Source organism: Physeter macrocephalus, chromosome 4, assembly GCF_002837175.3.
Source record: "Physeter macrocephalus isolate SW-GA chromosome 4, ASM283717v5, whole genome shotgun sequence".
Lineage (NCBI taxonomy): Eukaryota > Metazoa > Chordata > Mammalia > Artiodactyla > Physeteridae > Physeter > Physeter macrocephalus.
The window spans coordinates 82734533-82748497 of record NC_041217.1 but is presented as its reverse complement, the minus strand read 5'-3'; the positions used below and the strand labels follow the sequence as shown (position 1 = coordinate 82748497).

Sequence of the window (13965 nt, the reverse complement as noted above, 5' to 3'; positions counted from 1 at the left end):
CCCAAATCAGGTATTTGGCATTTTCTTCATTCAGGTTTCAGCCCAAATGTTACCACCTCACAAAGATCTTTTCTAAAGTAAAAGCACCCACTATTACTATTACTCTCCATAACAATATTAGCTTGTTTTATTGTCTTTATAACATGTATTGTTATCCAAAATTAACACATTTATGAATTTAATTTTTCATTGCCCTACTTCCTGAACGATAATGTAAGCTTCAGTTCTCTGGTTCATCATTGTATCCTCTAAACCTAGGATAGTGACTGAGATAACAGTAAGTACTTAATAAATGTTCATTGAATGAATGAATTATACTTATTTAATTAAATCTAAGACAGTATTGACTGTGTGATACATCATTATTTATGTAACAGCAAGAAGAAAATGTTGCCATTTTCACTATGACATAGGGAGTTCCTTGGCGGTCCAGTGGTTAGGAGTCCATGCTTCCATTGCAGGGGGCATGGGTTCCATCACTGGTTGGGGAACTAAGATCCTGCAAGCCGTGCTGGCGCAGCCAAAAAAAAAAAGCAGCACACTATGACATAATACTTTTATTACTTAGAATTTTATATTTATTAAAAGAGCCCTTTTAAACTAATTTAGACCTAGGTTTTTTTTAAAAAAATTATGTCACACTTGTGTGTATATAAAGCAAAAATAAAAGCAAAGTAAATTAGTTAAGGTATTCCTAATACTTCTTTACTAGTCCAACTCTTCTGAATCTCTTTCTTTTTAGTAATAAATTTGAACATGTTTTTATTTTTTATAAAATTTATTTATTTATGGCTGCGTTGGGTCTTTGTTGTTGCTTTCTCTAGTTGTGGCGATTGGGGGCTGCTCTTCGTTGCAGTGTGTGGGCTTCTCATTGCAGTGACTTCTCTTGTTGCAGAGCACAGGCTCTAAGCGTGCAGGCTCAGTAGTTGTGGCTCGCGGGTTCTAGAGCACAGGCTGAGTAGTTGTGGTGCACGGGCTTAGTTGCTTCGTGGCATGTGGGATCTTCCCAGACCAGGGCTTGAACCTGTGTCCCCTGCATTGGCAGGCAGATTCTTAACCACTGTGCCACCAGGGAAGTCCCTGAACATATTTTGAAAATGCCATACATCAAGAGGCACCATAAAAAAATAAAAAACCAACAGACTAGGAGAATATATATTTGCAACATATAAAACTGACAATGTATTATCATGAATGTATAGTAAATTAATACATATCAATCGATAAGGAAAAAAAATCAAAGAAAAGGAAAATGGAGGAAAGACTTGAATGTGTATATTAAAAAAATCTCTGTATGGGCAAATAAACATTTGAAATTATGCTCAGCCTTATTAGTAATCAGGGGAATGCATATTTGTTCTGAGATAATTTTAGGCTTACAAAAGAATTAGAAATACAGCACAGAAAGTTCCCATAAACCCTTCACCCAGTTTTCTATTATGTTACTCTTACCTCACCATAGAACAATTTTCAAAAGTAGGAAATTAACCTTGACCCAATAACATTAACTACAAAATTAATTCGGGTTTCACCAGTTTTTTCTCTAATATCCATTTTCTCTCCTAGAATCAAATCCAGGATCCCACCCTACATTTAATACTATGTCTCCTTAGTTTCCTCTATCCTATGACAGTTCCTCAGCTTTTCCTTGTCTTTCATGACCTAGATGCTTTGGAAAATATTGGTCAGTTATTTTGTAAACTTCCCTTAATTCGGTTTTGTCTGATGTTTCTCTTGATTAGATTGGGGTTATGCATTATTTGGAAGAATGTTACAGAGGTCATGTACCCTCTCATTGCATTGTATCAGGGCTTATATGATGTTGAAAAGCATTATTAGTGATGTTTACCTAATCAATTGGTCAGTGTTGTCTGCCAGGATTCTTCATGGTAAAATTACTGTTTTTCCCTTTATAATAATTAAATATTGTGGTGGAGATACTTTGAGACCATACTTGATTGAACAGTGTGCTGTCAAAATTCATGTCTACCCAGAACCTCAGAATGTGGCCTTATTTGAAAATAGGATCTTTGCAGATATAATCAAGTTGAAATGAGGTCATACTGGACTAGGATAAACCCTAATCCAACAACCAGTGTCCTTAGAAGAGGGAAATTTGGACACAGAGACATATAAGGAGAATACCATGTGAAGACTGAGAAGGCAGAGATTGCAATGATGCACATGGAAGTCAAGGAATGCCAGGAATGGCCAGAAGCTAGAAAAGGGGCATGGAACACATTCTTCCTCAGAGCCTCCAGAAAGAACCAACCTGCCAACACCATGATTTCAGACCTCCAGCCTCCAGAACTGTGAGAGAATAGATTTCTGTTGTTTTAAGCCGTCCAGTTTGTGGTAATTTGTTATGGCAACTCTGGGAAACTGATACAGAGACTATGCAAATATCCTTTTTCTGTTTGAACTTTAGTCCACTTATTTTAGCATGCATTGGTGGATCTTGCTAATAAATCTCTTTTTTGTCTCATAGATGCACAGGTTTTTCCACACAGAAGTATTCTTGGGCCACCAAGAATACTGGTAATGCAGAATTTCCTAAGAGTGTTTCATTGTTGTCTCCAGGATTTTATTCCAAGCTGCCAAAAGCCACTGTGGTAGGCAGAATTTTAAGATGATCACAAAGATTCCTATCACCTGGTACACTTGCCGTGTATAATTCCTTCCTCTTGAGCATGGGCTGGGCTTGTAGATCTTAGAGGATATCACTTATATCTCGTCAATGGCAAAAGGGATCATTGCAGATGTAATTAAGATATCTAATCAGTTGGGTTAATTAATCAAGAGGGAGCTTATTCTGTGTGGGCCTAACCTAATCAGGTGAGCTCGCGCGCGTGCGCGCGCGCGCGCGCGGATCATTGCAGATGTAATTAAGATATCTAATCAGTTGGGTTAATTAATCAAGAGGGAGCTTATTCTGTGTGGGCCTAACCTAATCAGGTGAGCTCGCGCGCGCTCTCTCTCTCTCTCTCTCTCTCTCTCTCTCTCTCTCTTTCTTCCCCTCAGTGGCTGGAGACTTTATCTTGGCCATACCAGCAGCATGTGGGATCCTAGTTCCCCAACCAGGGTTCGAACCTGTGACCCCTGTATTTGGGAGCACAGAGTCTTAACCATTGGACCACCAGGCAAGTCCCCAGATGAGCTCTTAAAAGGGAGTCTAGAGGTAGAACGCAAGGGAAGTCAGAGATGATCTCCCGTGGGCCTTGAAGGCCTCTGAGTTCTACACCTGCAAGGAAATGAATTTTGCCAACAACCATGTGAGTATGGGAGAGGGCCCAGAGCCTTAGATGAGATGCTAGCCTCGGATGATACCTTGACTTCAGCCTTGAGATCCTGAGAAAACCCAGCTGATCCCTGCATGGACTTGACTTACAGAACTGTAAGATAATAAATAGGTGTTGCTTTAAACTGCTAAATTTGTGGTGATTTGTTACATAGCAATAGAAAATGAATACAGCCATACTCCAAATTCTTATGCTGGCACTGCTGATTTTACAGTAAGTGCTAACGGAAAGTTCACAGAAAACAGCTAAACCCCCATTCCTTTCTCATATGGTCCTTAGTTTGTTGACTGAAATATCAAGAACTTGACTTTATCCAGTCACACCACCAGGAATGCAAACCAATTTTCTTATGCTTAGAATCAACTAGATGACAACCCCTACATGTATAAGACATATCCCAATTTCAGAGACATTAAAGTATGAAATAAAAATGAATCTTACGATCAATAACATACAGAAATCCATTTCTAGGAGGCTAGACGAAATGTTGAGTGAATTGTAGTTCATCAAAGCTCTGAGGGTTCCACTTCCTCTTAAGCATTCTCGGAGAGTGACAAAAGTAAAAGCATCATCTGCTTTCCACTATGAATATTAGTGGATAATACTCCTTAATTCACAAAGTTGCCATGAGACAACTGCAAGTGAAATAACTGCAGAATACGAAATACAACTGTTTATAGTGAAACGTGTCTAATATTAATGAGGTAGATGGAGGAAGAATTAAAAATTAGGAGTCAGATATTAGCAAGGATTTTTAAAAAATGTATAATTTTATTATTTTATATGTATGTATCTCTTAACAATATACTGTAGTCACATGATGAAATCTAGTACATCAGTGAAAATGAATGACAACTATATACAACACAATGAATCTTAGAAACATAATGAAGAGTGAAAAAAATCACATCCCCATAGACTACTATACAGTCTAACACCACTTTCATAGAGCTCAAAAAGAAGCAAAACTAAAAAATGTCACTTTAGTGTTATATACATATTTTCGGTCTTTTCTCATGTGATAAAACCATTAAAAAGAGGGAGCAGAGGGGTAGAGACAGGAGAGGAGCACAAATAAATAAATGTAACATATGGGTAATGTTCTATTTCTTAAATTAGGTGATGAATTATTATGCTTGATAATTTATTTGCATGTCACATCTTTTTATAAGTCAAAAATTACATTAAAACATAAGGGCAAAATTATGCATAATGTGTTGACAAAATTTATATTTGCATTGTTGCTTTTTAAACTATGCTTATTTTATCAGCATTCTTTTTTTTTTTTTTTTTTTGTGGTATGCGGGCCTCCCTCTGCTGCGGCCTCTCCCGTTGCGGAGCACAGGCTCCGGACGCGCAGGCTCAGCGGCCATGGCTCACGGGCCCAGCCGCTCCGAGGCATGTGGGATCCTCCCGGACCGGGGCGCGAACCCGGTTCCCCTGCATCGGCAGGCGGACGCGCAACCACTGCGCCACCAGGGAAGCCCAGCATTCTTAATTATAGTCAATTCAGGTTAATTTTAACAAAATGTGATTTTATTAAAAGCTAATAATCCTCAGGTAATCCTCAGGATCTCTGGATAGCCAGAAAACCAGAATTAGAGGCTATACAACCTCTATAATAACTTCAGTTAATTGCTTCAGTGAAGACCCCACTGTGTCCACTGGGGCAGAGACACTGCAGCTTACACCATTGACTTTGCTGACACTGGATAATGAATGTTGTCAGTACAGCCACTTGCTGCTCCTTCTGTGGAGGTGGATGTAGTAGCCAGTGTTGTAGTCACTGCCTTTATTCAAAGAATTCAGCATAGTTCCCTGCTTCTTTGTATCACTAACTTTTAAGGCAGAGGTGCCTTCACTGGCTGCAGAGTGGCTGGGAAAACAAACATCTGACACTTTCAAATTTTTTAGGAGGGAGGAAGGCTCTGCCTCATTAGGTGATGGGTTCCCTAACTATAGTATAGGAGTTAGGATAATGGGCAGCTTAAAAAGAAATGACAGATGTCTTCCGCAGCCCATTCCTTGGCCACTCAACACCAACACACTCCTTTGGCTAATGCTTACACTTGTTAAAAACTATTCAGTGTAAGAGGACTTGTGTCAGACATTGTTAGCTGCTTTCTCAATACTCTTTCCTCTTTGCTAATAGAATACTGATTTTATTTGCGGCAGCTATGTCCCCAGCCTCCTTTGCTGCTAGAAGTGACCATGTAACAGGTCAGGCAAATAAGACAAAGGGAAGTCTGTCTGGATTTCTGGGAAAGCATTGCTTTTCCTCATAAAAGAGAATACATAGAGCTGGCATACGACATTTCCCTTTTTTTTTCCTGCCTTCAAACATGGACATGACTCCTGGCAGAGCAGCAACCTTCTTGCAACAAGAAAATTGTGTGAAGGCTGAAAAACAACATGCTAAGGAGACAGATTTAAAAGACAGAACTGCACCCTTTCCTGTATGTATCAACAGTAAGGATTGTTAAGCTCTGATTAAGCATTGTTCTTTTCAGTTGCACGCACATACTCTCAGCTACACCACTCTAGAAAACAGATGACAATTATGTCTCATTCCTTAAGACTCCATTTATTAAATTCATGATATTTTCTAATATATGGGCTGTGGTGTATCTTTTGCACCATTAATAAAATAGATTTTCCTCTCAAGAACCACTTGAACTCTGAATAGTATTTGGCATTTAAAGGAATCTTAACTTAATGGTTAAGAATATGTTTAAGTCTGGGTTTGAATCTTGGTTTCAGTTTGGAATAATAACACCCTCCTCATGCCTGAGTATCTGTAAAATGAGGTACAGTTGAAATGGAGATTATATAATAACTAGAAAGCACTAAGCTTTCTAGTTCTACTCATTTTGTCTCTATTGGATTCTCAAGTTGTAAATAGTCCCTCTGTACTCTATACATCCTTATATTGGATTTATCACATTGTTTGCCTCTTCTACCAGATTTTTCTTCAAAAACAGTCAGTTCCTCCCCCCTGCTTTTTAAAATTCATAACTCCAAATGAAGTGCCTAACATAGTAGACTAGACAGTCTCAAATCAGTGTCCTTAGAAGTTATCTGGGATGATTATTAAAATACAAATTCCTAGATCCATCCCCAAACTTCTATTGTAGTAGGTCAGTGAACCACATTTTGAGGAACACTGAAATAGACCTTCAATGTTTGAATCAAATTATGCATAAGGTATTAATATAAGGTAATAAAGGTAGGTATCAATAATATTTATGCATTTTTCCAAGATACTTCCAAACAGTTTTAATTTTATACTTTGACTTGTAATCATGTAACTTATGATTTCTAACCATGAGGAAACCTCTAAAACCATTTCAGAAACAACTATTTATAGTTATACGAACTACAATGTGATAATTAGAGAGTATTTATGAAAAACCCTGTGTACCTGACAGGTTGCTATATAAGTGAAAAATAAACCCTTGCACTTCCTAATAATTAGACTCATTACTGAGTAAAATTAGCTGATATTCTCAAAATGAGATTTTTATTAGAAAAGATAAGTTTGTACTAAAATTTTGCACACCAGTCAAGTTCCATCATCCACTGCAAAATAAACTTTCATACCCACTCAGACCAAAGTCAAGAACATTCCTTCTCCCCTTCAATTTTCTAACTACACACTATTTTCATAGTATTAACACCAGCTAGAATTCATATTATATAGGGTGCTGAGAACTCTTGAGGCTCATGCTTCAAGCTTTTGATTTGCCAGGGGGAAAAGTTAACATTTAGATTTATCCTGATATCTGAGATGTAAAGAACTTTACAAACAACTCTAAAGGAACATAAAACAGATAAAGGGACACCATGTTATAGTTTAATGGGCCATTTGATTACCTTATCATTTTCACTGAAAACTGGCCATGGCAGCTGACCAATGGTATAGAGTACCTGCCTCCTGAATGGAACTGTGGAACACAGAGTGGCACTTAGGGCATATACTGCAAGGCAAATGGCTAGACTGAAAGTTTACATACTCTTAGGAAATGAGATAAAAACGTCCACACTTCGGGTGGAAATTCTTTGCAGGATTCTGAATAGAAATTTGACAAATTCAAAAATGACATATACTGATTCATTACAGCCTACCATTTTAGGCAAATCCTTTGGTATTACTGGGATCAGATGCTTTTAGGATATCTTGGAGAAATTCTGTTGTTTTATTTGGAGTTAATTCTTTATGGCTGTACAAAAAGAAGGTTACACCACACAAAGCACTAACAAAAAACTCTTTCTAATGATGTGTCTCTCCCATGCAGTACAGTGCTTATGGTTACTGGGAGATATTGACAAGTTTAGCATTCATTATTTCAATTATTTTTGGGCAAACCTAAATTGATAGTATTACATGAAGTAATTTATAAATTTGAAATGTGAGTAAACTGAGATGGGGAATGAAATGATGAGTAGGCCTAGCTGACCACTTAGCATTTGAATCTCAACACAGCTTCTATGAATGTAATAAACTCTCATTAAGTGATAAAACTTTGCTTCCTTGTGAAAAATGGATCTAAAAAGAAAGCCAACTACTAGTACTAGTAATGAAAGACATCCAAGTAAGTGATGGTTCTTAATTATAAATGAAAGTTATATATAAACTGTAGAATGTAGTACCTAAGAACTATGATGTGAATAAACCTATTATATCTTCGTCACACTGGGTAAACTACCCAAGCTGAAGATTTCCTAGTAGGACAAAATTGAAAAATTGACTACTAACATCTAATAGAATAAATAAAAGTTACTTTTAGCATCTGAACTAAGAGCACATGTGTGCGTAAACACACACAGGACAAATTTTTCAGCATTCTTTGAACAATACGATGATTATACTACCACTAGAAAAAAAACAGTTGACTTATTTTCAAGTATGTTTCCCAGGGACTAGCAATAGGTTCTCTCAAATTAAGAGTAAAGACACCAGGCCATAAAGTGCCAACTCTTAGCACCAGAGAGACTTAAAACTTCAAAAAAGGTGAATGACATTACAAATTAGAGAATCTGCCAATCTACTTCTGTGGAATTGTATTATTTTTCTCAAATGGAAACAAATCCAGGTTTATGCCAAATAGATTGAAAAAGCTAATCTCTTTTTAAAATTTTTAAGAATTGCAATTTACAATCCTATATAAAATAAAATTGCTGGTTTATAATAAAATGCTCTAAGTTTCAGAGATATGAAAGAACAAAAATGAACTGAAAACAGTTCATATAAATTGAGGTCCCAGAAATGAAAATTAAAAGTAGTCTCTTAGAGAAAGGAATGGTGAAACTCAGTGTATTTTAGTGAGTATTTTCACTAACATACCCCAAAACTGTTTTGTGGACAGCCACTTTTGACTGCGAATTCTAAACTGCCACTTGATACATTTAATCAAAGTTAAATCAAGTCTGAGGCAAGACACTGAATGGACAATACTCGCATAGAGAGATAATAACTTCCTTCCTCGATAAACAATCTCTAGCCGTCATTCAGAAGTTGAATTATTTGATGGCTTGGGAAGCAGTGTCCATTGAGTTTTCCTTCTTGACCCGAAGGGACTCACTACTGATGGACAATAATTCTCGAAGTTCCTTATTTTCAAGCTGGAAAAAAAAGTATATGTTCATTTCAGGTATTTTGACTGTCAAATTGCATCAGAACACATTGTTTTGGGCCTGAAACAGAAAGCATATTATTTTAATTTTAAAAGTTTTAAGGAAACAAAAGAACTGAGAATTTCCTAAAATTCTACTTATTTATTCATTTAAAAAACATTTACTGAGTAATTTCCACATGCCACGTGTTAGGACTACACACAAAAAAAACAAGGTTCCTCTCCACTTGAGGAATTCACTGCTTGTCAAACTCTTTATGGTTTCCACAAGTTTTAGTATTGTTTCTTCTATCTTTCAAATTCCTAATAATAATTTCACTTTGTTCAATCTTCTCTCCTAGATGTCCTACGGTTTTGGAGAAAGGAAGGAAAGGGGGAAAAGAATTACTAGGCACATAGCCAGGTATCACATGTGTGTCTTACATCTATCATCTCACACAATAGGTAGGGTAAGTACCATTGCCTACATCCATGTTCTCTTTGAGATGAGGACACTGGCCCACAGAAGTCCAAAAACTTGTCCAAACTTAGACAACTTAGATGTGGTACTGCTGGGGTCTCAATCCAATGCCCATGTTTTTTCCACTTAAAATATTAAGTAAACTTTGTCCCACATTTCCTTAGGCTGTTTCCATAAGTGAGATAAATTAGGGATAGTGTAGACAAGATCATTCTATCATTTTAACTAACTCTTATTTCCTAATTGGGACCTTGCCACTCCCTTTGATTTCCAGGTAGGGCAGTTTGCACTCTTCATCCTTATTCTCTCTGAAGGAAATTCTGGGAAGCCATAGCATTTTCAGGTTTCACTGAGAGTTAGAGCCCATGGTCATTAAACCTTGTACCATATAAATGCTTCCCTCAATACTCTGTATCTCTCTCCTAGCATTTATATACCATTTCATACCAAAATACTACTAGTCTTATTCCTTTCGTTAGACTCTGAGCAGGGACCCTGTCTTTTTCTCTCTAGTATTTCTCAAAGGGCCCATGACAGCATCTTGTAATAAGGAACATTCAAATCATCTATTGCAGGGGTCCCCAACCCCCGGGCCTCTGATGGCTTCTGGTCCACGTCCTGTTAGGAACCCGGCCGCACAGTAGGAGGTGAGCGGCAGGCAAGTGAGCAAAGCTTCATCTGCCGCTCCCTGCCACTCCCCATCGCTCACATTACCGCCTGAACCATCGCCCCATCCCCACCCCCAGTCTGTGGAAAAATTGTCTTCTACGAAACTAGTCCCTGGTGCCAAAAAAGTTGGGGACTGCTGATCTATTGTAATGCTTTTTCCTTAACAATTTTATGGGCAAACTAACACCCCAGGCCTTTCTTTGTAAATTATTCCCATTTTAATCAAAATATTACATGAAAATAGCTTTTAAAAAAATCAAGACTATCCAAAAAAATTAATTTAAAAAAATCAAGACTATAAGACTTATAAAATAGACTGCAGTCCCTTGACTTTGTTTCCCAAAGGCAACCACTTTTAATATTTTTATCTATTTCTTTTGGTATTTACTTCCATAATTCTACATAATATGCCTGGTACTGCTATTTCCGGATCATCAAGTTTAGACATTGCCTATCTGAGTTCTTTTTACGGCAGATGAGGCACCTTAGCTCACATGTAATCTGTCCCTTCCACTCTCTCTACCCTCTCAATATGATACCTCAATTTCTAGCCAATACACAGTTGGCATTTTCATTGTTTGCTGCTGATTACATTTCCTTTCTTGAAAAGGGTATGGAGGATTTATTTTAATTTTAAATCAGACCACAAAGGAAACATCAGTACATAACAGTGATAATACAGTGACGGCATATCTTCCAGAGTCTGAAATCTCCGTAAAATATTGTGAACCTAAAATATCAACAATCTTACCTCTAATTGTGCTAGTTTTTCCTGAATCTTACAAAATTGATCATCATCCATTTGAACTGCTTTTCTCATCACTTCTCCCATTTCACAGATTCTGTCAATCTGACTCTCAATTTCCTGTGAGGATATTAAGAATAAAAAGGTGAAAAAGTCATCTTTTTTTACAGATATGAAGTTCATGAAAATATGTGCATTATGATGTTAAAAGTTCATTTAATCTGTGGTACAGAGGTTACAAAGGAGTTTCACTACAATCTAAGTCCTCAGAGGTAAAGCCATAATACAGTTATCTTGTGATATTCACAGATAATTTGTTTTCAAAAGATAAATTCTAGTCTAACCACCCATTGGATACTGGACACTATCTCTAAATGGCTGTTTAACTTAAATTTGAATACTTTTATTGGCAGGAAGCTTACCATATTCCAAGGTATCTTATTCTATCATTGGACATATCTCTTAGCAAGTTTTTCATAAAAGCTCAACTCTGTCTCCTTCAAGGATCAAGTTTTCTCCTCTGGACCACAGATTATTATCTTGTCCAGATGAAAGCCATTCACATATTTAAAATATCCCTGTGCCCTATGACTTTAGTTAACTGAAGTCATTAAAATGCTTTCAGTGGGATCTAAGATGAAACTTATCTTCCATAAATTCCACTGCAGTAAACAGTGAGGTGTCAATCTATTAATCTAGGATTAAATGATATAGTACCTGTGAATGTACAATGACAACTCTGAAGCACTCTACAAACTTAAGAACAATTACTTGGTCTCCCAAATTAAATCATAAGCAACCAAAGTATAGAAACTATGCCAGGTCTTTTTTTTTTTTTTTTTTAAACCATACTTCTCTCTCCTAACAACATAGTATGATGCTATGTAGTTCAGTTTAATAAAAGTTTACTGACCCCCTGCTATGTGCCAAGTACTATGTTAGGGATAAAAGATGAATTCATGCTTCTTACAACCAAGGAGCTCACAGACCAGTGAAATGTACAATAATAACCACCCAAGTATTTACTGAGCACCTTCAACACTAACTGGCATTCTGTTTGGTGGAAGAACTAACTAAGCATTCATTAACATCTTGAAAAGAGATCTTGGTGAAGGGGGGAGGAACTTTAGTCTTACTCAAATAAAAGGCCCTGAGCAGCCCTTTATCCCCTTCTTTCTATTCATATCTTTACAAAGCTATAGTAAAACCTACAGCAAATGTGATAAACATGAAAGGAAAACAAACTTACTTTTCTTCAAAAGCAAACACACAATCTAAAACAATTTCAAGATTTCAATTCATTTAGAATTTATTCATCAAAGTTTCTTACTGCAGAGTGAGACTGGTGAGCTTTCAGGACTGGTTCAGCATCCACTGCTTTTTTAGCAACCATTAATTGTAACATCTGTTTCCGGTATTTGCTCATGATGAGTTCCAAAGCATCCTGGTGTTCCTCCAAGGAAACCCATAGCTCTATCAAAAAAATAAAATAACTTGGCAGTGATGTCTGAGAGATACGTCCTAAAGCCAAACTCAAACAGTTGGAATTTTATGACACTTCATGTAACATTATGAATCCAAAGTTGTAAATTAGTGTTTAAGTCCACAGAACTCAACCGTTATGGTCTGTGAAAAATATCTTTCTAGGCAGTGGCAGCATAATCTGGTAGAAACAACACGGGATGTGGCCTCAGAAGACATGAGTTTAAGTTCAGTTCTGTGAGTTACTAGATTATGACTCTTAAGCAAATCATTTAACCTCTCCGAGCCTATTTCTTATCTGCCTTGTAATAATAAAAACTTTGCTTGTCTACCTCAAAATGAAGATATGAGAATGCAATGGCATGATACACGTGAAAGCCCTCTGTAAACTGATATACCAATAACTATTCATACTACTATCATTAATAGTGTATTCATCAAGCCCAAGAATATACACCCGAGGATACGATTTACCTCTTCCATCTTGCTCAAGGAACATAATAAAACCTTCAATCTTAGCTTTAATGTTTATTTCAATTAATATTTAAACATTAAAATTTAAGTCCTTGAGGATATTCTCTTGTTATGCAAGCCTCCATGCTGGGACACCTAATAAGCCATGCAGTAATTCAACTCTACTAAACACCTCTTTGATAAGCTGCCTTTAAATAAAAAATCAGTAAGACCTTGAAAAGGGTAATGTAACAAACTTTACTGATACTGGGCGAGCACAGGCTAACTTTCCTGTTAAAGAGTACTGACTCGGAAATACATACAGAATGTGCGCTTTTGTGAACAGTTTGTCAGTTTTGCAAGAACTTATGAAATATTACTGGATATGAAAAAATCATAACTACACAAAAAGGCCTGACCAACCTCTGTTTTCCTGCTGCAAGTCTCTAATCTGTGTATTCTCTTGGGACAGCAGAATGTGAGGTTTGTATTTGGACATGTCCTTTATATCGGATGCATCCTCTTGATACTGGACAAACAGAGACAGACTAATCGCGCAGTACACAGAACAGCCGCAGATGCAACTTAATAGGCAGGAGGCAGAGCTTCAGGGCAGCATCCTCAGCCCCGACCCCGCAGAAAGTTCTCACCACCGCCCTCTTGGACCAGGACAAAATTCCAGGCCGAGTGCCCACTCTACCTCACCCTCCACCCCTCAAGTGCCCGGAACCCGAGGGCACGGACCCCTACCCTCTGCCTGACCTGGTCCGGAAGCGCTGTCCCCGCCTCCCGCATAGCGGCCACCCGCCGGTGCAGCGCCGCTGATTGATCCACTAGCGACTCGGCGGCCGCATCATGCTCTCGCAGCCTCTCCAGTAGAGTCTTAGCGTCTGTCAGAATCTTCTCGATGGTGCAGCTCATAGCGGCCCCAGGACGACAGTCGCAGCACCGCTCACCTGTGCGAAGGGTTCAGATCTCCCTGAGCCGGTCTCAGCTTTACAGACGTCACTTCCGGGTACGTTTAAAAGGCGCCTTGGTGGTAGCCGCGATATGCGCTTGCGCAGTGGCAGCCTAGGCGGCAGGTGAACCGCTTCAACCCGCGGCTTTCCTGTAGTCTCGCCCAGGGCAGTGCCCCGGAGGCCTGCACTTGCCACGCCCTTGGTTTCCTGTTTCCACAGCCTGGTGGTCAAGTTGTGTTAAGGCTGGGCTAGTCCGAGTTTCTCC

At 38.1% G+C, this 13965-nt stretch overlaps 1 protein-coding gene across 2 annotated transcripts; it reads right to left on the bottom strand.

Moving 5' to 3' along the window:
- Positions 1-4572: 4572 nt before the first annotated feature.
- Positions 4573-13760, bottom strand: SIKE1 (suppressor of IKBKE 1). Of its 2 annotated transcripts, none has more exons than XM_007120433.3 (5): positions 13504-13760; positions 13165-13270; positions 12137-12279; positions 10813-10926; positions 4573-8921 (listed from the first exon to the last, which is right to left on the bottom strand). In XM_007120433.3, exons 1-5 carry the CDS (start codon positions 13660-13662, stop codon positions 8820-8822), a joined length of 624 nt encoding a protein of 207 aa, XP_007120495.1. In that variant the 5' UTR covers positions 13663-13760; the 3' UTR covers positions 4573-8819. The 2 variants fall into 2 exon arrangements, with proteins under 2 accessions (XP_007120495.1, XP_028344768.1); XM_028488967.2 differs by lacking the exon at positions 4573-8921 and adding an exon at positions 9090-9278.
- Between the last annotated feature and the right edge of the window lie 205 nt (positions 13761-13965).

Bases quoted from the DNA above. Each gene is read 5' to 3' on its own strand.
- SIKE1 (XM_007120433.3), bottom strand. From the start codon at position 13,662: ATGAGCTGCACCATCGAGAAGATTCTGACAGACGCTAAGACTCTACTG. The intron at 12,280-13,164 runs GTTGGTCAGGCC...TTTTTTTGATAG, and splicing joins CTTGCAGCAGGAAAACAGAG to AGCTATGGGTTTCCTTGGAG. The intron at 8,922-10,812 runs GTAAGATTGTTG...TTTTTTTTCCAG, and splicing joins AAAAACTAGCACAATTAGAG to CTTGAAAATAAGGAACTTCG.